At 24.9% G+C, this 24,432-nt stretch overlaps 1 protein-coding gene across 1 annotated transcript in view; it reads right to left on the bottom strand.

The window, feature by feature from the left end:
- Positions 1–19,999, bottom strand: part of LOC119688113 (NF-kappa-B inhibitor cactus) — a 40,756-nt gene extending 20,757 nt beyond the window's left edge. The window contains exons 1-3 of the mRNA XM_038102763.1: positions 18,937–19,999; positions 15,424–15,601; positions 14,221–14,431 (exon numbers count right to left, since the gene is read on the bottom strand). Of these exons, the coding sequence (XP_037958691.1) occupies positions 14,221–14,431; positions 15,424–15,601; positions 18,937–19,952 (1,405 nt within the window). The 5' untranslated portion in view covers positions 19,953–19,999. The remainder of the gene's footprint in view (positions 1–14,220; positions 14,432–15,423; positions 15,602–18,936) is intronic.
- Between the last annotated feature and the right edge of the window lie 4,433 nt (positions 20,000–24,432).

Here is a 24,432-nt window from a genome sequence, read left to right as displayed (position 1 = left end):
TATTTCTATTTAAAAAGAGGTTTTTCGAACAGTAAAGAACTAGAACAAAAAAAAAATCATTTTATATTATTTTAATTAATTGAATTTTTGACTGACCATGCAGCTGTTTCGAGTATTGCCAAATACCCATCATCAGTGGTCTTGGAATAATTCTTGTATTTAAGTATTCGTAAATAATTTTTTGAGGCTGCGACTACCAGGAATCGAACTCATGCCCTGCCAAATTTGAACCAGAAGTCGTACTTGACTTTTTATGTTCATATATTTTCTAGAGTTTTTGTTAATTTGCTGTGAATGTTCATTAACAAATTCACTTGCTATGTTTATATTAGAACGAATCATAAATCAGCTGTAGAATAATTAAATTAATTATTCATATTTTTATATTTAATTGTTAAATTTCAATACTATTGTGTTGCATGAGATATATATATATACTTTTCTATTTATAGAACCTAATCTAGGAACGTAATATTGAGAAAGTCATGCTAATGTTACTTCACGATAATATTTCAATTTTAGTCAAAATCAAAATCCGTTTCCCTATAAATCAGAAATTTAGGAAAATAGGTTAAATGGAAATCTAAAAGTAATAAAATGAGTAAATATAATTTGAATGAATAAAATACTGAAAAATTACAAGTACATATCAAGTAAAAAAATCGACCAAAAAGTCCCCTATGTTAAATAAGCTCACAAGTAAATTATAATATAATTTTCAAAAGGTTAAGGAACTTTAATTATAATATTAATTTGACCTGTAAGTTAATCTTAATTATAAATGAAATTACATACTGAAAAATTGCTACCATACAAAGTTTCAGAGTTCCGTATAATTATACCCATACTTAAAAGATTGAAATGACGTGATCGTGCCATGCCTATAGCTAGTAGTCGAAAATAACTACTTCTGTACTGAAATTCCGAATACTCGTAATTCGTAAATAAAATTTATTATGTAATGTTTTTAAAAACGAAATCTGTTTTTATATTTTTATGTACTCGTATCTAACAAATCGAAAGCAAAACATTCTTCAGTATATTGTTATCTAAATCGTAGTGCGAATTTTTTATTTAAATGCAATTAGTATTTTGTTTTTAATTTTTAATTACTGAAAAAAATACATATATATATTTATTTGTGTGCGTCCTCATAATAAGAGTACGTTTGTGGTTTATTAAATAAATTTTAAAAATTTTAAAAATTTGTAAATATATAGTAAATTATATAAATTCAATTTGTATACACACAAATAATTTCTACTTAAAAGATAAGCTTGAGAGTATATTCCTTATATTTATGAATTAATGAATTTATGAATTTGATTTAATAATAAAAGTCAAAAGTTAATATTTAATGGTTTTCAAAGAAAACTGATTTTATGTTTCAGCTCTAAGAAAATTCTTTTTGGGATTCTCAATTTGTTTATTAAAAAAATAAATTAATTTTGAAAGTCGAAATTTTATAAAAAAAAAATTTCAATAAATTCAATTCAACGTAAAAATGACAATTTTATTTGCTTTTTTCAAAAGAAAAAATATCTGCCGTTAATAGATTAATTAGCAATAATTTATTGCAAAAATTTAGTTCGTGTGAAAATTAAATAAATGTTAAAATATAATATAAAAATATAATATAAAAATAAAAAATCAAAACTATTAGCTATTAATTTAAGCATTTATTTGCTTATGAAAATATAGCTTTAAATATTGAATTTTTTTTTTAATATATATTTTTCTATATATTTTTAATACAGATTTATATGCATTTGCAGCTATTAAGGAATATTAAATTTTATTATAAAATTTAAAATACAAGCGTATCTGTATCTGCTTATCACATGCAAGTGCGCGCCTCGTCATTAAAATACATATTTCTAGTCCCCTAGCAACCAAATATACTTCCATTTACGTCATGGGCATCTGTAAGTGCTCGGCTTTTTATTCTTCCAAAGTTCTCAACTATTTCATTCATATTTTTTTATTAAAAACTTAAGCCATTTCAGTATGAAACAAAAAGTCTATTTATCTTTGGCAAAGGAAAATCTCTACTTCAACTTCAACAATATAAGATAATGAAAAATTGGGGTTTTCTAATTATACAAAGGTAAATAAAATTAATAGTGTAAATAGCGATAAATTATTATAAATTAAAATAAATATATTGATAATATTATATTGAAGTATTTTGCGGGAAACACAAAAGATATCAAAACATTTGTCCATTTTGAACTGAACACTTAAATCGAAAATCGAAAATCGAGATAAAAATGAACCGAGTAAACGATAAAACGATAAAACTCAGGCAGCAATTAATCTATCTATACGAGTACATAGATATAGAAAAATTTATCGACATAGCAATTTGATCACAGGCACATACGTTAATATATGAGCTTGGCTTTTTCATTGTACTGTATTGAAATTTAGAGCATTTCGTATATTTTTAGTATTTTTTACAATTTTTCCAATGTTTATATCCGTTATCGACTTGTTGATACCTTTATACCTTTTCAATTAGCAGCAAAAAGTAAAATTATTATAATTTGTAATGTTCAAAAATATACGAAATTTATAACTCGGTATTCCCTAATAATACAAGTTACTGATATCTCAGTTATACTCGCATTTATTGCTTCGTATATATATATATATATATATTATATATATATATATATATATTTGTACTGTTGTATATATATATCGTTACATATCGTCGTGCATTACAATTAAGCAATCTATATTTGCTCTTTACTTATAACGTTCACTATTAACGCTATAATATTTACAATACGTCATATATTTTTATTAAATTTTATGAACAATTTTCAATAATCAATTCGCAATTATTTGATTATTTTTTACGTGTTTATATTGAAAATAAAATTTTAGAAATCCCAAAACATTAACAAATACTATAAATTATATTGATAAGCGAATAGCAAATGAATTAATGTTGTGAAGAAGGTTAAAGATTGCATCAAAAAGAAAAAGCGCTTAAAATTTAATGCAAGTTTAGTCATGATGAGATATCAAACTGATTAATTTTATTAGCAGTTTGAAGTGTTTTTGACTTGTCTGTGACTATATTTAACCGAGGTAGTTAACAAAATGCGAAATTCCATATTTTTTCATTATCAGTATCAGTGCTAGTACGTTCATTATTAGAAACGTCATATAAAAAATCATATTTTTATTCTATGAGTTATATGACAAGCTCTTAGGGCTTTGTAGAAACCCAAAACCTAAGAGCATATCACTGTGCTTTGTTATAAACAATTTAAATAAACTTCCTTGTCCATATGCGGGTTTAGAATTCTATGAGTGTTGATTATTAAGCTAATGACGTAAATATGTAAAAATATATATGATATATGATTAAATATTACCCTCATTTATAGTTACATTAAAATATAATTTATTTTAAAATAAAATATTATTTTATTCATAAATTATTAATTTTCAGACAAATAATGTAAGCTATTTATATATTAGCATAGCATAAAGTAATATGTATAAATGGAACTACAGTTCTTTTCGCTTAAACTATTCTTAAGTGTAAACGAAATTCATTTTAAGCGAAGTGCATTTTAAGCGAAGTTTACTATAAGCGTGATTCGTTTAAGCAAAGTTCATTTTAAGCTAATTTAATTTTAGGCAAAGTTCATTTGTAGCGAATTTCTCATTTTAAGCGTAGTTCATTTAAGCTAAGTTCATTATAAGCGTAGTTTCTTTAAGCTAAGTTAATTTTAAGTATAGTTCCTTTAAGCGAAATGGATTTTAAGCATAGATCGTTTAAGCAAAGTTCATTTAAGCTAAGTTCATCCAAAGCATAGTTTGTTTAAGCAAAGTTCATTTGAAACGATGTTCATTTTAAGCGTAGTTTGTTTACAGTAAAGTCTGTTTAAAACAAACAGCATATTAAGTGTAGGTTCGCTTCAAGCGAAGTTGGTTTTAAGTGAATTTCGTTGGAAGTGAAGTTTGCTTTAAGTGATTTTCATTTTAAGCGAAGTAGAGTACGTTTTAAGTGAACTTCATTTTAAGCAAAGTTCGTTTTCAGTAAAGTTTGTTTTGAGCGAAGTTCGATTTCAGTGAAATTCGTCCTAACAAAGTGAAAAATTAAATAATTTAATTTAATTAAAAATTAAATTAATTAACAAATTAATTATGCATTTACTGATTTGGTTCAATTTAGCTGACAATTCGTTGTTAACATATTTATTATAAGCGAAAAATACTATACACATTCAAATGAATAATGAATAAAAGAATTTTAAAAACAATTTAATTAAAAATTGTATATAACTTAAGAAATTACTGTCACTTAAATTTGCATTTAAAAGGCTTAGATTTTTATAAATATAAATTAATAAATTTTTAAAATTTATAGAATCATATATACTATACTAATATATATACTAATATATATACTAATATATATACTAATGTATATACTAATATATATACTAATATATATACTAATACTAATATATACTAATATGTATATACTACTATCTACTTTTGCTGAAATACTTTAACTCAAGTAAAGGAAAATAAATCGTGAATGGCACTGAAACTTTGGGAATGGCCGCAGATACCAGATACTTTGCACGCAATTGTCAGCAAAAATAAATTTTATTTTCAATTTTGGTTCGCGCGTGAGTGCATTTATGCAAATTTAGTGAAACGCACGTGTTTTCCCATAATATAAACTATAAACTGAAATAGTTTTATGAGAAAATTATATTTATTTTTATTTTTGTTTTTATAGATTTTAAGAATAAATTTCTACTCGTTTTTGTAGCAAAAAATGTATTCATTAAAATAGCATAAATTACATGCGATTGCCAACTTAAGGCAGTACGAAAAAATATATACATATAGTAGAAACCATCAACCATTTGCGCCACCACTTCACTCATTACCACAGAGGCCCCCCCTAATAGTCAGTCATACATGCCATTCTCGAAACAATGCGCCAAACAAAGCCTAGGTAACCCACTTCACTTCGGTTTTTCACTTTATAGCATTTTTCCAGCTGGGATTTTCCCTGCTAAAATTAATTTTTCTACTATGTTCGCTGGTATGTTCATTTACATTTGCACTCGGTTTGCTTCATTCATTATTGACATAATTTAGCTTATTTACTTTGCTTTTATTGCTTTTATTGCTTTACGAGTATTTTTACCTATGGCCGATCTTTTTTTTTATTATTTCTTTAGTTTAGTTGAATTTCATTTTATATCTAAAGTCGTCATATTTTTACACTGAACTCAACTAAACGCAAGGACCTGTTGCTTTAGGATTCGTTTGTCCTTAAATTAGATTATCGATTTTATGATTTATATTTCATCAAATACAATGTCTATGTATTATTTAATTTTAAATAAAAAAAAAACTCTTTATTTAAAACAATTCCATCTCATATAGAGTAACAGAAGTACTTAATATTTAAACGTTAATATAAATATTAAAATAATTACTTTGTAATAATTACTATTAATTAATTACTATTAATTAATTATATTTGTAATCCCAACAAGAACATTAATTAAAATAATTATTTAGCAATAACTATTATATAAAATGAAAATTATTTTATTATAATTAATATAATAACTTTAATAAAATTTATTTATGACAAATATTCATGGGTAACTAACTTGGTGATCGATTATCTAAGTTATATCGGCGATCTACTTAGGCCTATTGGCCCATTGTCTTACCGACTCAAGTATCTCATGATAGTGGTAAACTACTGTTGAGTTTAAATTTACAATATTTCGAAAATTGAGATATTCTTACACAAAAGAACACTATTAAAAATTGACATATATAAGGCTACCAATTGAAGGTACATTGACAAAATATAGCACCTCTATAGAAATCAAGCAAATATTATTTAACATACATGCAGCTGAGTCCTAACGTTTTTTTTTTGTTTGTTGATCATTTGATATCTATATAGTATCAACTACAGTTCAAACGAGTGTAACTTTTTACTGATAAACTTTATACCTAAAAACCAGTCAATCGAATGAACTATGTACACTTTGCACTATGTACATTTACACTTTGTACACTTTGAGTACCAATCTTTGAAGAACTATTTTAGAATATCTTTGAAGAACTATTTTAGAATAGAGCATTTGTTAGAACAATAGATTTTTAGCTTCTTGCTGATAACTTTTATACCTGAACTATGTACACTTTGCAACTAAGTACCAATCTCTGCAAAACTATTTTAGAATAGAGCATGTGTTCTATTGTATGCACTTTGTAACAGAGCATTATTATTTTCTTTTTATTAAAAGAGAAGACGTGAAAATTTCCCAACAGCCGTTACTGCGGCCAGAAGAGACCTATTGTACCAGTTTCACTATTGATTAAACAAAGCCCCTTAAAGCTTTGTGAATAAAGTCTAGAACTAAATCTAGAGAAGAGTTCTTAATCTGTTCTGGTGACAGAAATTCTTTATGAAAACAGGTTTCTTCTGTGCGTTATTAAAGCTGGACAGTCAACAAAGAATGTGCATGGTCGTTTCCTCATCTTCGAGGCATAATCTGCATTCCGAGTTAGCAGATAATTGTAGTTTATGAAGGTGATATTTCAGACCATAATGACCTGTAATGAAACCCGTTATCAACCTTAAATTACATTTTGAGAGTTTAAGAATGTCTTTGTAGGAGTACGGTGTTATCAGTGCTTTGCTTTGTCTGAGTCCTGGAAAGTTTACCCAGTACAGAGTTAATTATTTTATTTTAAAATAAAGCAAAAATTAGATACAGAGTTAAAATATCTTCTTATAACAATATTTTGTAAACAGAATTAAATTATTCTTAATAAAAATATTTATAAATAAATATTACTAAGTAAAAAAAACAATGATTACTTTATTTTGAAAAATAATAAAAAGCTGCAACATATTTATTTAAATATATTAGTTGCAGTAAGACGTTGTCAAGATATATAAATAAATATATAAAATATATGGAATATTTATATATGTATATACTTTTCTTAGTATTTTCTAAAGTGAACATGTGAAAGTAATAATTTATTTTAATATTTCTTAATCACACATAGTAGTTTTAAAATTAGGCAAAAACTGAGTTGCTACTAAAATCTAAAATTTATGTGAATTTTATAATTTTAAATAGTATATAATTATTTCTTAATTACAGACAGACAAAAATATTTTTAATATAATAATTATTTTTTTTTTGTTTTTGTGTTTTAAAAATATTAACGAAAAATTTCAAGAATCTACATTCCTATCGTTTCTAGACGATTTTTGCGCAACAGACAATTTTTTTGCGGTTAAATAATATTTTTCTTTTTACATATATATTTTTGTTTTAATCATTTTTAACAAAACAAATCATAAAAAAAAAATATAACCAACTGACAGAAAAATGTTACATTAAAATTAGCACTTAAATATATGAAGAAATTTTAATAACAAAATGTTAATTTGGTATGGCACATGACAGTATAACCAATGTTGCCATTAAATCGCATTGATATTATTAACCCAAACAGATGATTGCCAAGATTCGACATAATTAAATAATTTAATGGAGAAGCACCCAGAGAGCACCCTAACTATCGACAGAAAACATCACACCAAAATTTTTCCAAACAACTTAAAAACGTCATAGACAACATCTGCATTGCCTATAAACTTTTGTGATTCTTCCAAGCGCTGGCCACCATCATCACATATTACCGATTATACTTTCCTAAAATACTATGAATATATATGCATATCTTTCGTATCTTTTGTATCTTTCGTTTTAGGTTAATATCTACAAACATTTGCCTATATACATATATTTCTGTACCTACATAGATACATACATACATGTATGCAAGTTGATATATTTTACGTTATGGCTTTGAAAATTTTGTTTCATTTTTGTTGCTGCTTTTTTTTGGGGAAAAACCCAAATATATTTATATTTAGCAGCAACGTTTATAATGACAGCACAACAGACAAATTTATGATTTTTTTTTTGGCATTTTAATTTTTTTTTATTGAGTTTTTATATCTTTTTGTACCGCTACTGCTTCTGCTGCTTTAGATTTGCTGGTCTTGTAATGGCAAAGATACTTTGTATAAAACAAATATTAACGTAGTCTCCTTCGCTGTTGTTATGGTCTGTAGACCAGTTCGACAGCCTCAGACTTCACCAAAACCAAACCATATGTTCGAAATTAAAGAGCAATATACATATATACATATACATACATACATACATATATACTCGTATTTTTTTTAGTAAAAATAAATACTACGAGACGAAGAGAGGAAAAGTTATTTCAGTTTTATTTGGACGACACGTTGGCTCTGCTAACTTATTCTTAATTAATGATATAAATGCACTGGTTATTGTTGGTTATTTCCATGGCCCACCGCCTACTATTTACGAAAAGCATATAAATGTTTATAAATGCAGACCTGCTAGAGCTTAATTTAGCACGCACAAACAAGGGAAATAAAAAAAAGCAATAAAACAATAATAATAAAATGCCATTTCAACTTTTACACTACACTTCACTACTTCTATCAGGCTAAGAAGTATTTCAATATATAGTATATAGTAAACTTATAAACTACACTATAAAGTATTATTACGAACATTCAACGTCCATTTAATTAAATAATCAAACTCATATAGCATTGAAGGAGGTAGACATGATTTCACAGAAACTAACTCAATTTAGAATTATATATCTGAAAAATATATAATATAGAAAGAATTTAATTGAAAATAGATTAAAACGGTTGTTCTCAATCTAAGTTCCAGGAAACACTATTCTTACATAAAGTCAGTTAAAGTGTTCCTAATTAAAATATTAATTAAAATACACTACAAAGTGTTATTACGAACACTTAATGTACATTTAATTAAATAATTAAACTCAGAGCATTCAAGAAGGTAGACATGATTTCACATATATAATGATATATAATATAGATCAAATGTATGGAGTATAGTTAATTATTTTAATACAAAGTGGTATTTCAAATATTTAACGTATGTACATTTATTTAAATAATTATGCTATGCATGCATTAACGAATGTATATACCTACTCATATGATCTCAAAGAAACCGCTTAAGTTTAGCAAAAATAATGTAAAAGGAATAGAACTACAGTCAAACTTCCATAACTCCAACTTCTATAACTCGATGGAGTGTATCAGGGTTTTAAAGAGCAAATTATATACAATTAATTAGAATTTCTCTATAACTCGAATAAAATATTGTCAGATGTCAATGGGTATATGCGAAAGTGCAATTTATAAATCGAATAAGTATTGAAAGAATTAAAAATGTAAAAGAATAAAGCGTTGGCATAAAGTCACAGTGATAATAGACTAAAGCAATTGTTCTCAATCCATGTTCCAAGGAATACTATTCTATACTAAGAAGTCATATAAAGAGTTTGAAAAAAAAAAAAAAATAATCACTTTAAGTTTTTGAACCTTCACAAAGGACTGTTTTATAATTTTATAGTTTGTATTTGTGATTTATTTTATAAAATTTATTTCTATAAAAAGTAAATCAATAAGTTAAAGTAAAATAAATTGAAAATAACGCAGTGACATTGTTTGAAATATACATAACCTCAGAGGCTTGAGAAACTGAAGACCCCTTGCAATATAAATCGATAGACTATATATAGGTATGTATGTAATGGTAAGCTTAACTGGTTGAGAATAGAGTGGTAAGTAGAGTAATTGTATGTGGTGTTGCGTTTGGTTCACTGACCGGGTTTTCATAATATTACATTAATTCTAATAATAAGAAATTCTAAAAACGAACACTTCTAATATAAAATAATTCTAATAAGAAAAAATACTAGTAAAGAGAGAAAAAAATTTTTAAATATAAATTCTTTATAGATACATCATTGCTGTTTAATAAGATAAAAATTTTTTATATTACTGTAAATACATATATGTAAATATCTGAAAGTCCCACCCTCTCCGTAGTACATTTTTGATTACAGACCTATAAGCAGCAGTCAACACTTTGAAGCACTACTATTAACACTTCATATAAAATCTTCTTTATTTATTAAATTATTTATTGCGCTACATAACGCTATATAACAATAACCACACCACACCATATATGTAAACTGAACCACAAATCTGTGAGTTCAAAGTCACCTAAGTATTGAAACATTTTGGTTATTCCGCATGTTATTCATTAAAGAGTCCCACCTACCGAATATTAAAAATTCCGATAAAAAATGATATAAAATACCACAATTGCATAAACAAAAACAAAAACTCATCTTTTTATTTAAATATTAACATATTGACATGTATGGTATGTACATAGAAATTTGCGCTAAAATTGCGTTGAAATTGTTACATGTATGACCGCTTATATATGCAGGCCTATAGCTTATAGTTAATAAACTATAGCAAATATGTACATATATATATATATATATATATGAGTATATGAATAATATACAAACTTACAAAAAAAACCATACAAAAGTAAAAGTTTGTCGTCAAACACCTTTTGTCAAAATAACCTGCCAAATGGACTATCGTCCATGCGTTTACTGGAGATATTGGGCTGAAGTTGGCTATGTCATACTGTCAAAAGGTTATTAAACTTGTAAGCAAACTGTAAAAGTTTTTGAAACATACAAAATTTTGTATTTTATTTAAAAAATATCTAATTTATGCACAAGCGTGAATTGGTTTTTGCTACTTTTTTATGGAGTCGTCTATGTAGTATCAATAGTTTTAGTTGTGTGCCTTCACGAAATCTACTTTTTGCGATTTTTTTCTTCATACCTTAGTAGTATTATCAAAGCTACTAAGGTAACCTAAATATTATTAAAATAAAAAAATTTTAAGTTTGTTGCTTTAACCTTTTATTTCAACTTATAAATAGCAAAATAAATATTTTGTTTAATCGATTTTACTACGACCTTGTAAAGTTACAACGTAAATATAATATATTTCCATAGACTATAGACCCGGCAACGACAATTTCGGTCATTACACATGTAAATTAAGGAGTAAGTTCATGGCAAAATAATATATAATATTTCTTTCGTGATACTTAAATTGCGTCTTTGGAGTATTTACCATATAAGACGTTTAATTTTGCAGATATTTTTGATAACTAATAAAAATCATAATTTTTAATTTTATTATAGCATTATAACCTACATGAAAAACATGAAATCTAAATATTTTAATTTAATATTTATTATTTAATACAAAAAGGTATTTAAAAATTATTTAAATAATGGTCAAAATTATAAATAAACTGGCTTATACATATATTTTTATTTATTAAATAAAACTTAATTGAAATTTATTTTTTTTTTATTTATTTAACCATTTATTTATTATTTTATTTTGTTTATAATTACAAATTATATTATACCACATAAAAATTAATTCGAAATTTAATATTTTTTTATGTATTGATTTATATATTATTTTAATACTTATTTATTTACATAACCATTTGTTAATATAACTATTTATTTATTAATATAATTAATTATTTATTAATATAATTATTTATTTATTTATATATAAATAATATTAACACAAATACACATATATATATATTTGTTATTAATTGTTAAATAAAATTTACTTGATACTTAAAATTTTTTTTGTTGGTTTATTTATTATTTTTTTTATATAATTACTTAGTTATTTTTATAACTATTTATTTATTTATATAATATATTTATTTATATTTTTAATATTTATTTGTATACCTCTTAATTTATTTGTATAAATATTTATTCATAAAAATTTTATAATTATTTATATACTTATTAAGTAATTTATTCATTTAATTTATTAAATAAACTAATTTATATATTAGTTTATTAATATAATTATTTGTATAATTATTTAATTATTTGTTTAATTGTTAATATAATTTTATCATTTATTTATTAAAGTGTTTTTGCAGCCTAATTGGTAGAATTTTATTGTTGTTAAAAAAAAATTAGAAAAAAGGATCCAGGATAATTTTACAATAATTCTGACTTCATCGATATTTCGACTTAAGTCTAAAGTCACCACCAGGACCTAAATATTATATTAAAATGCTAATCAACATATTATAATTTATTTATTTATTTGACTTATTTAGTTATTCTATTCTCTCACTTATTTTAATTGTTATTTCATTTTTATTTTATTTTTTGTTATTTTTTTATTTTATTTTTTATTATTTTTTTTTATTTTATTCTTTATTGTTGTTTTTATTTTATTTTTTATTATTTTTTTATTTAAATGTTTTTAACTTTTTTTTATTTTTTATTATATAGAATCAGTATTCGTAAGTGGCATTTATATAAAATAAATAAATATATTTTTTATTTGTTTTTCTTTTATTTTCTTTATTATATGGATTCAGTATTTGCAAGTGACGTTTATTTAATTGAAGAAAATAAAAATATGTTTTTTATATGCTTTTATATTTTTTTTATTATATAGAATCAGTATTTGTAACAGAAATTTATATACTTCTTTAAATATAAATATAGCAGCCTAATTTATGTGAAAAGATTTTTACATCTTAAGGTATTTTCCACTAATTTTTTTAAATTTACTGATTTAGTACTTATACTAATAGTAATACTAATATTAATAGTAATACTAATACTAATAGAAAAACTTTTATCGAAAACTTATTATTTGAAATTATTGCGAGTAGAAAATCACTAAATAATTTTGCTATATCAAAATAAATGCAAAATCAAAGAAATATTTTTAAAATTCAAATTTAAACATTTTAAAAAAAGTGACTAAAAATTCAATAAAAAAAATATAAAACAAAGAATTTATTTTAACAAAATTAAATTGAAATTATTTTGGCATTAAATATAAAACAAAGTAAAAAATTCAAAGGAAAACCTTGCCGTTGCTGACGTAAAAGCAGACAACACACATAAAAAATTCAAAACTGTTATTTTTAAATATACATATAAACAATTTTCTTTTTAAATATAAACATTTATAATATATAATATATATCTCATTTGGTTGTTTTATTTTCTATGAAAGCAACAAACAACATTTGGCTATTTGCTTATAACAAAAATTCGCTAGAAATACACACATTTTTTTTTTTTTGGATATATTTCCAATTTCTTTAAGACCAACTGACTGCTGTGAGGCGAGAAAAACCGACGCACCAAATACACATCACACACAAACCTATGAGGTATATGGAGACCCGCGTACGTAAAACCACACAACGACAACTAAGCGGAAAATTTCATTTGGCATAAATTAATTTTAAATTCTATTAACGAACAAATTCTGGCGAAATATTTTCAATAGAAATTTGTACAGATGCACCGAAGACTCTCGAATAAATATATATATATACAATATATAGTGACCATATGTATTTATATCTCTTTACATATATTTTTATTTCGAAATGCCTTCAAAATTTTTACGATTCTTACGATATTTACGTGGCTAAATAGACAAGAGTCTATGCCCATGGCTAGCCAAGCGTCGGGACGTCGACTTCGGAATGGCGCAAATAATGTATATTTAAACACACATAGCAGATGAGTTTAATTTTAAAATCTGGCACTAGACCTATAAATTTTTGTTAAAAAAACCAAATGTCTGTATGGGCGTAGACAATTTTACTATCGCCTTTATATTAAATATTTTGGCAAATCTGCCAAAATATATTTTTGCCGCAGCCGATTTTAATAGACGTGTTGCTGCTGTTGCATATGAGATGCATATTTAATTCTTTGCTTCATTAACTTGCATTTGCCTTTATAAAGCAAGAACTTAAATTGCAAAAATTTCTGTAGTACGCGATTTAGTCAAGGTTCATTTAGACATAATGAGGTTTGTTCAAATCAATTAAATAAGACAATTATAAGGCACTCTAAAATCCTCACTCGACAGTGTTAATTTTATAAACATATTATATAGATCTGATCTGGCAAGAATTATAATTATAATTGTTATATTTATATTGTCATATGTTGAAGAAAACTGAAAAACAAGGTAATAATCTTATATTAAATTTCTTTGGAAATAGGGAAAACCAACTTGGATATATTCTTCAAGAATAGTGATTATTCGATATCATAAGCTTTCTTTAAAAATTTTTCGGGGTTTTTAATAAAATATTTTCTTTTTATTATGTAAAAAAGATGTTAAATAAAAGAACTTACCATCATAGTTACGTATTTCCAAATCGGATGGTAAACGAGCACAACTTAAGTAGGAGACAGTTTTATCATTGGACCTGTGACCATATAAACGATGTGCTTCATTTATTTCGGATGCACTTATTTTTATAGTTAACGCACGTACACATTGCTCCTCTCCCGAAATGCAAGAGAGATGCAATGCCGTATTACCGTGACGATCACGTATGGTTGGCTACAAAGACAGAGATAGAAGCAAATCGAAAATTATAATTTTATTTATTTATATATACATATATATTATAACAAAATAAATAAACTGAAGTTGAAGTAAGTTTTACTATAAAACAATAGATATATACATATTTGTTTTTATAAAAAGATATCTGATTTTACAAATTAACCATCTTTAAACAAAATTGAAATAAGCTTAACGCAGAAAATATAATATAAATTTTATATTATATATAATATTTAGTATAACATTTAATATACTATTTAGTATTAAATTTAATTGCTCCTTTTATTTAGATTTATTTAAAGCTGGATATATTATTTTGATTAATATTTAATATAATATTGAATATAAATTATAATATTATATCAAATATTATATTTAATATTATATAAAATATTACATTTAATATAATATAAAATATTAAATATAAGATAATATAAATTACTATATTTAATACCATATAAAATATTGTGTTTAATATAATATTAAATTACATATTAATAAACCACAATTACTGCTTTTATTGAAATCTATCTGAAGCTGTGAAATATTTTACTAAGGTACTGTATACTATATCAAGAAATCATACCCTATTCACAAAGCAAAAGTTAATTAAGATTCAGACAAGGATATCGGGATCTTGTTATTCACACAGCGTTTTTACTAGTTATAATCAGCAAGCAATTCTTTACGTGAATGGGTAAGAAATTTAGAAAAGAAGGGGTTTATATCAAAAAATAAAAACGGAAATAGACTTCAGAACTTACTTTTGGTAAATAACAACAACTTAATTAAGATCAGCTGTTAATGAAAACTAATTAATGTCATGTGAATAAACTGTAAGGCTGTTAAACAAAATTTATATTACAAGAAATGTTGAGGAGAAACATTCAAAATGGTTTTGAATCTATTCATTTTAAATATTGATTTTAATATAAGTTAGTTTTATCTTTTTTTTGCGAAAATGAATACACATTGCGAATACTTACGTCAGCTCCAGCTATTAATAACATGCGTAAAATTTTTGGTTGAGCTGTAAGGGCAGCGAGATGTAAAGGCGTTTGTGATAGATCATTTTTTATATTAAACAGGCACGGATGTGGAGCCATGCGTATGAGGGCAGCTACAACACCGACATATCCATGAATGCATGCCAAATGCAATGTTCTAAAAATATATCGAAAAAATACAATTTTATTTCATATTTTGTTAAATAAAATAAAATATTCTATACACATAATGTATTCTAAGATAATATATTATAAGAATTTCTATAACAATAACTAAACAAAAATATATATATTATAAATAAATATAAGATATCTATTATAAATATAAATAAATATATATTAATTAAAATGTAGGTTATATATATATATATGTATAATAAACACGACAGCAACATATTTTGTCAGCTTACAATACTACAACATCACACATACATGCCTATAAGTACATAAGACAGGTATCTTAAACAACAGAGAGGACCATTTCATATATCCATCAAATCAATTTTTATTCACCTGTTTTTCGGAAAATCCATTTGTGCAAAACAAAAAAAACGTTTAAATACATGTACACCTGTAGTAAATCTGTAACCTTATGTATCTTGCCCTATTGTAATATGTTTAATCCTTACCTGTCTACAGTGTAAGCACCTGCAACGCCTTCACACAGGTATTTTCGGTATTTTCCCAAAATTGAAAATTGCAACATTGATACCAGTGCAAGGAAGCAAATTTAAGAAAGAGATTTTAAGTGAATTTTCATTTTGGACAGTGAGGGAAAATTCTAATAAAAAAATTGGTAACAACAACTGCATTTAGATGGTTATAGGTCTTTAACTATTTGTAGTTTCAAACAGGCTATTAATAAAATATACAAATACACAACGAAGAATTATGGAATAAATATGTAAATTTTAAGGATAAATTCACTTTCTATTTACAAGTCAAGACGTCTTGAGCGAAAGAAATGGAATTTTTAGATTATTCATACTGAACTAAAACATTGTTAAATCTTTAGTATCTAACTATATCATAGATACTAAACCTATCAGTTGCAAATAATAGTCTCTGAAGTTAAGGCTTTGTAAATAGTTTCAAAATTAAATTTGATCTTTTATATTGTTTTATTTTTATATTTATCATTTACAACTTAAGGGCTTATTAGCATAAAAATGATATTAATATATAGAAAGTTGTAAAGGAAAAGGCATATTTATGTGCATATTTATTTTTTAATAAAGAATTTATTCACATTTTTATTTATTTATACATTTATTTATATATTTATATATTAATTTATAAATTTTATTTTATTACTTCATTTATTATTCATTTATTAATTTATTTATTCATATATTTATTGATTTATTTATTGATTTATTTATTAGTTTATTTATTAATTTATTTATTTATTTATTTTATTTATTTATTGTCTTTCTTATTAATTTATTTATTAACTTACTTATTAATTTATTTAGTTACTTATTTATTAATTTATTTAAATATTTATTTATTAATTCATTTTTTAATTAATTTACTAATTTATTTCATTTTTGTGTATTACTTATTATTTTTTATTAACTTATATATTCAAAACTTATTTTATTTAATTATTAACTTATTTTTTAATTTATTTATTTATTAATTTATTTTTTATTTTATAATATTTATTTATTGTCTTGCTTATTAATTTCTTTATTAACTTACTTATTATTTTATTTAGTTACTTATTTATTAATTTATTTAAATAATTATTTATTAATTTATTTAAATAATTATTTATTAATTTATTTATTAATTTATTTATTAATTCATTTTTTAATTAATTTACTAATTTATTTATTAATTTGTTTAATTTTTGTGTATTACTTATTTTTTTTATTAACTTATTTACTTAAAACTTATTTTATTTAGTTATTAACTTATCTTTTAATATATTTATATATTAATTTATTTATTTTATTTTATTTATTTTTTGTCTTGCTTATTAATTTCTTTATTACTTTATATTTTAATTCATTAATTTTTTTATTAATATTTTATTTATTTATAAATCAGATAATGTATTTGTTTATTAATTAATTATTTTTATTTTTTATTAAGTTTTCATTCATTTATATATTAATTAATTATTAATTTATTTATTCATACATTATTTAATTAATTTATTTATTTGTTTATTAATTAATTAATTTATTTATTTAATAATTATATTATTTTTTAATATATATATTTAATCAATTTGATTTCAACTAAGTAAAAACTGAAAACTTGACATTCAATGAAGGAATTAGACCAGCTATAATTAAAAACCTTCATCACATCTATTCAGCTTTTAAAAAGCAATATTATTTATAAATCCTTAAAATTAAAACAAAATAAGGGGATTTAGATATATATATGTGACTAATAAATAATAGCATTCGGCATTTTATCTAATTCAATAAAAAAAAAAATATCTGCTCATATTTACTGAGTAACTATATATATATAGCTATCTTATATTGCAAACGTATTGTTAATATCCATTATACATGAATTACAGGTAAATTAAAACTACAGCATTATTAATTTTTCATTAGGAATCTTAATTTATATCTTAATTTGGAATGGCATTTATAAGGAAATGCATACTGTACGCATCACTCAATCCTGCACTTATCAATTGATTTCTGATTAAGTAAGTCTCACGTTATGGTTTTTACTTAATATTTGAGTAATATATAATTAATCACTGAAAATGATTTAAATGATAGGAAGTGAATATCAGCTTTTAAGAACTACAACATCGAACTTATGAGTAAGCAGGCTTTAGGTTATTGGGTTAAACCGAAACTGAATCATTTTGTGTTAGTAGCACATTTCGCAGAAAATTCATTTTAAGGGTTTTGAAGTTTATGGTTAGATGATAAAGTTTAATTGGCTCAGATGAGACAAACAACATATTTTATTAAAATATGTACTTTCCAAAATTTTGAAAATCACTTTCAAAAAAAAGCAGCTCACAATGTTCGACAAATTTTGTCAAATTTTGTAAATTTTTTGATAATTTTAAAAGCAGACAGATTTTTTTTTTAAAACCAAATTTTGTAGAAAATTTATAAGTATCTATTATTTTATTTTTATCTATTATTTATTTTAATCTGTTCATTACTTTAAGTATATTTTATATCATTTTTGAAAAATCTTTTCAAAGCTGTAAGTATTTTTTTATTTAATTTTATTTAAAATTTAATTTAATCTTAAATAAAATTCCTAATAACTTATTGTAAAGTTCAATGTGAAGTAACTAATTTTTTTTCTTTTAAATATGTAAGTTTTCTAATAGAACTATTCCAAGATTAACTACAACTGTAACTACAACTCCTAACTAAATTTACACTTATTGACTTTTAACTATATTTGATTAAGATAACTACTTAAATGCTTTTTGGTTAATATTTTAAGTGGACCTTTAAATATTTCTACTTAAGGAAAAGAATGAAATTCACTTACGTATCCCCATCATCGTCTTGTTGATAGAACTGTTCCCATGCATTTGAGGATGTTAAATTTGGTGTTGTGGGTGTTGTTATAGCAGTTGTATTTCCAGATGCTTGTTGTTGTTGTTGTTGGGGTCTATTTATGCTTGGATTTTGATTTTGATTATAATTGCCAGTTACTAATGTCGGTGTTGAAAGTATAGTACTGGTAGCCGATCTACGCCTAACCGTATTCAAATTATTTATACCACCAGCTATCTGTTGTTGCTGCTGCTGTTGTTGTTGTTGTTGTTGGTGCTGTGATAAATGTTGTGGACGTGGTTGTCCATCTGTATCCAAGCTAAGATTACAAAACCATTCCGACATGCCAGCATCAACATTCTGTTTAAGTATCATTTGATCAGCGGTGTTTGAAGAGGGTATTGCAGTTGCAACTGTTGTGTTTGAGTGTTCGCGTTGAACTTGTTGTTGTTGCTCGCTTATTTGGCGTTTTTCTTCGTTAATTGGCACTTCGTAATCGTCTTCGACAAAATCTTCTTCGTCAATACAGCCCGAGTCCAAAATAACTTTTTCCTCTTCCTTGTTAGGTGGTGGCTGATAATGTTGTTGGTGGGATTTTTCAATAATATTAAATTTTTGTACACCGCCACCACCACTACCACTACCAATAGCGCCTTCGCCTTCGTCTTCGTCAATTGATGATTGCGTCTGTGGTCCAGATATAAAACCAGAATCGCCTGATTCTGTTACTTGAGCGTTGGCACTATCCAATTCTTTTTCCTTTTTATAAGCTCCTTCGTTGTCTTCAAATGTTGTGGCTATTGTTGATGTTGATTTCAGATTTGCATCAAATGTGGAGGACGATGGTTTTTTACTATTAGATTCAAATACATTCAATTGGTGTTTTTGATATTGTTGTTGTTGTTGTTGTTGTGGAGTAGTATCAGTAGCTACTCTACTACATCTACAATCTTCTAATTCTTCCTTTTTCTTATTATCACTTGTTGTTTTTGTTGCTGAGCTCGACATTTTGTTGTTGTTGTTGTTTAATTTTGATTTTTGGTATTTTTTTTATTTTGAAATTAATAAATTATTTCTTAATAACAGTTTTTATTTAATTTATTTTTTTTTTTTGTATGTAGATATTTCACAGTTATTTTAGCAATTAATTAATTTATAAAGCACACACGAAGAATTATTTAAGTTCCTTGTAATATTTGTAATATTTGTAAAATTTGTTTTTAATAACAAACTTTTGTAAATTGCACTTTAGATGGAATTTTTCCTATAGAAAATAAACAAATGAATTAGAAATAAGTTTTTTGCCTTCTGTTCGAATTTCTTGTATTGTTGCCGCTCTTATATGGAAGCAAGTCTCTTTCTTATCAGTGTTGTTTTTAATTTGCGTTTGCGTTTGTGTTTGCTTCGAGGCGAAACACTGTAAGCTACGACGATGTGGGAAAGGGAAATTTTTAGCTTAAGAGGAATTTTTTTTTTTTTTCGCAAAATTCACCATAAAAACAAAATTAAATTTTTTGGTTGGTGGGTTTATTTGTCAACTAATGTAAAAAAAACAAAAAAAACGAACTACCGAACGAACGAAACGGTTTGTGTTAAATAAATTGTTGCACCTTCGTCGCGTATTTGTGAGACACTAACGTTGTTTTTAAAGTCTCATAGTATTTATACAAAATGACTAAACTAATCGATGTATTAACATTCTCAGAAATAAGGGATGAATTGTAAGCCGACTATGCTGGAGAGTATACCTAGCGCATGTGTTTCGAGAGATGAAAAAAGGTTATTTCACTGCACATGCGTGCCGGAGACATATTTATGCGCTTAACATTTTATCAATTTAAAGGTCGTCAATTTGGTCGAAAATAGGAATTTCCATATACATTTATTTCTGAAAATACTCTAGGGTTCATGATTTTAGCCGTACTTAAGAAATTCCATGTATATGTGGAAATATCTTAATCTATTATATTATTGTTTACAAGACATTAGTCTAGACTACATATTCTTTCGTTTCATTTAATATACAATACTTATATATTAATATATATATATATATATATAGATATATAAAAACAATAAGAACAGCAGAACACTGATGGATTCACAGTTCTAGAAGTGTTGAAAGAAAACAAACTAGTCCTAATTATCGATCATCCTAATCCTAATATCACATCTTAACAGATTGAAGTATACTGAAATTAGTCAGTGAAATGGTTGGTACTCTGCAGAAACCCACCAGATATCAAAGAATAAAAGTGCTCACATGCATTAACTCTAAAAAGGCTTCAAAACTTGATTAATAACCAATTAATAAAGTGTGTATTAGAAGTATTTAAAATATTGTCAAGTGAACTTTAAAAAACATTGAAAATTACTCACAATAGACCTTCATTATTTTTTATACCCTTCACAATAAAAGATGTATATAAGATTTGTCAAGATTTTTGGAACGCATTGAAGTAAACGTCCTAGATCTCTAAAAAGTGATATATTCTTGATAAACTCAAAAAGCTCAGTTCATTTAGTCATGTCCGTCTGTCCGTATGTCTGTTTCATTCTAAACTACTCTCTCAATTTTCGAGCTATTCTAACAAAATATTGCACACAAAATTTTCGAGAACAGGCTCTGATTGTTTGACGGATTGACCTAAAGTGGACCCTTAAATTCTATAACTGCAATAATAACTGAACAAGCGGAAAAGTGTTTTCGTTTTGGTACAAAATTTACTTTTATTAATATAAGAAAATACACAAAATTTAATTTATATCGAAAAAGTTTTTATTAGAAAAACTTTATTTCTTTTTCAATATATATACTAAAAATTTGGAACTTACGCATTATTTGTAAAGTGCAACTAATGCAATAAAAATGGGGGTCATCGGTTTAAATTTATATATAAACCATCGCATATAAACCAACAGTTTAGGAAAGTGTTTATCTTAAGAAGACTTCTCACTGTTTTCATAGATTCGCTTTTAATTTAGTACATTATTAGTACTTTATTTAGTGCTATAAATGGGAATATTTGTGGATAAAAATAATATCAATCAATATTAGATTTAAATATGGTTATTTTACATGTTATTACTTTAGATTTATCCTATGCTATATAATGTGTACTGTCATAGTCACATCAAAGTTTCTTCAACCTTAATAGCTAACGAATTATAAAAGTGCACTAAAACTTGATTGCAAATTTTATTGATATTATTATATATCATATTATATACATTTTATTATAAAATGTATAAAATATATTGTATATTATCATATAAAAGCGATCTCAATGCAGATTTAAAATTTTTTATAAAGGATATCTACACTTCGGCAAAGGCAAAGCTAACACCTTTAATTTGTTTATGAAGTGTATTCTATATAATACATTCTATATAAATTAAATACTTATTTTTTTGAAATAATAATTTATTAATTTTATAAGAATTAAAAGCTAGAGTTTAAATTTTAATTCTTGAATTTTATTCCAAGAACGGTCAGTTTTGCGTCCCGGAACTAACCGTCTTAATAGGCGATCACGTGCCGTTCATTCCTACAAACAAAGTCAAGAAAACAAGTCGGTACATTTTGGTTACAACAACAAGAATTAAATAAATTTCTCATACAAACAATTTCATAGGGGAAATTGTGACATCGGAAAGTCATTTCAAGTCAAAATTTCCGCTTTTCTACTTTAATGGGACTTAAATACATATTTAATCGGAAATCTAATGAACTGTAAATTTCTTTGTATAAATGACAATTGAATTTGTTTTTTATAATAATTATATATTGTATTGTTTACAATAAGCTACATATGGGCATTTCCACAGAAAGTTCAAGCATTACTAAAAGAGAAAAAGTTTCCGGAAAAAAATTTTTTCTATTGTTATCCAAGATAAATTCACAAATTTTATACTGAGTTTTCTCAATTGTTAAAGTAAATAAAACTGGTTAAAAAAAAATGTTTTCTTAAACTCTAATTTATTTTTACTCTATATTATTTTTTAGACTTTAAATGCTTTTCCTACGATTTATTAAAATGAATGGATGGATGTGAATGGATAAGTTGTATTACAATTCTACCATATAATGCCAAAAGAGCAAAAGAACAATATTAATTGTTGAATGTATACTTAAACTATAAATGATTATATATATTTTATAAAATAAAGCATAGAACATTGTCTATATTTATCAAACCTATTACGAAGATATATTGTTTAAAAACACTTTTGCATAATCTCAACTTTTTTTAATTTTTTTTATGTACTTGATATATATTACCGCCTTATATTGACTAATATCTTGAGAACCTTAGAACTGCACTTAAAAGTCTACATAAATTATTTATAGTGCTCTTTATATACTAAACAACTACTAAATAAATTAAAAAAAAAATACACATTTTGCTAATGTTTTCCGTCACATTATCGGTATGCGACTATCGCATCCGTACTCATGGAAATGCCCATACGCTTATGATTTACGTGTTGTACGCAAGTTTTTTGATAAGTAAATGCTATATTATATTCTCAAAATTCAGATATGTAGATTCAGCGGGTTAGTTGCACCCGTCATTTTTCACAAAATATTACCAAATTAATTTGAATATTTATTTTTTTTACGAGGCAGGTGAGATAGTCTATTACTTTGATAGAGCAAAGTAACAAACAGAATGCTACAAGTAGTAGTTGAAAATCTATATGATTAAAGATCTATATGGTAACGATCAAATGAAATGTTTACATAAATACTGTTCCAGGTAAAAGAAGTTCCTCACACACTTCACTCTATGTTAATAACTTAAATACTAAACGTAATTAAACTCTTACATTCGAAAGCAAGTAACAAATACATATATGCACAATATAATATTAAGATAATTTCAATCATCTAACAAATACAATTTAAGTGATTTATATAGACAGTTATTAATGTTTTTGTACCCCAAAGAGATCCGTAAGCAAGAGACATGAAAAGAATTACAAAATATGAATACGTGGGTTAAGATTTAAATTAAGTAGGACGTGAGTAAAAAGAAGAACTAAAAAAAAGATAGTTTTGGATCAGAATTAGTTGAGGGGTAAGTAGATTTCAATTAAAAATAGACTGGGTTGAGACCCATGCCACTTCAATAGAACAGAACCAGAGATAAATAGAACTCAGATTGGTGTGTGCATTTGGATATGAAAACGATATTACATGGCGTAGAGACGCAGTTAAAGTATATATTTGGAATTAACATATTTTTGCATGACAAGTAACTGTTTAATATCATAATGGATTATTATTTGGCCTCAAGTAGGCTTTGGGCGCAAAGACGCCACTCCAATCAAATCTAATTGCAGACCACAGCAACAACAACCTTACCTAACTGTTTAGCACATGACTATACTCTGATCTTAATTGAGCTAGAATAGTTATTGCAGCTCGAATAAAGAGTCGTTTATTTTTGGAAATATCAAGTGAAGGTCTATTAAGAATTTATTT

Source organism: Teleopsis dalmanni, chromosome X, assembly GCF_002237135.1.
Source record: "Teleopsis dalmanni isolate 2A chromosome X, ASM223713v2, whole genome shotgun sequence".
NCBI lineage: Eukaryota > Metazoa > Arthropoda > Insecta > Diptera > Diopsidae > Teleopsis > Teleopsis dalmanni.
The sequence above is the reverse complement of the archived record's forward strand: the minus strand, read 5'-3'. Positions and strand labels throughout refer to the sequence as shown.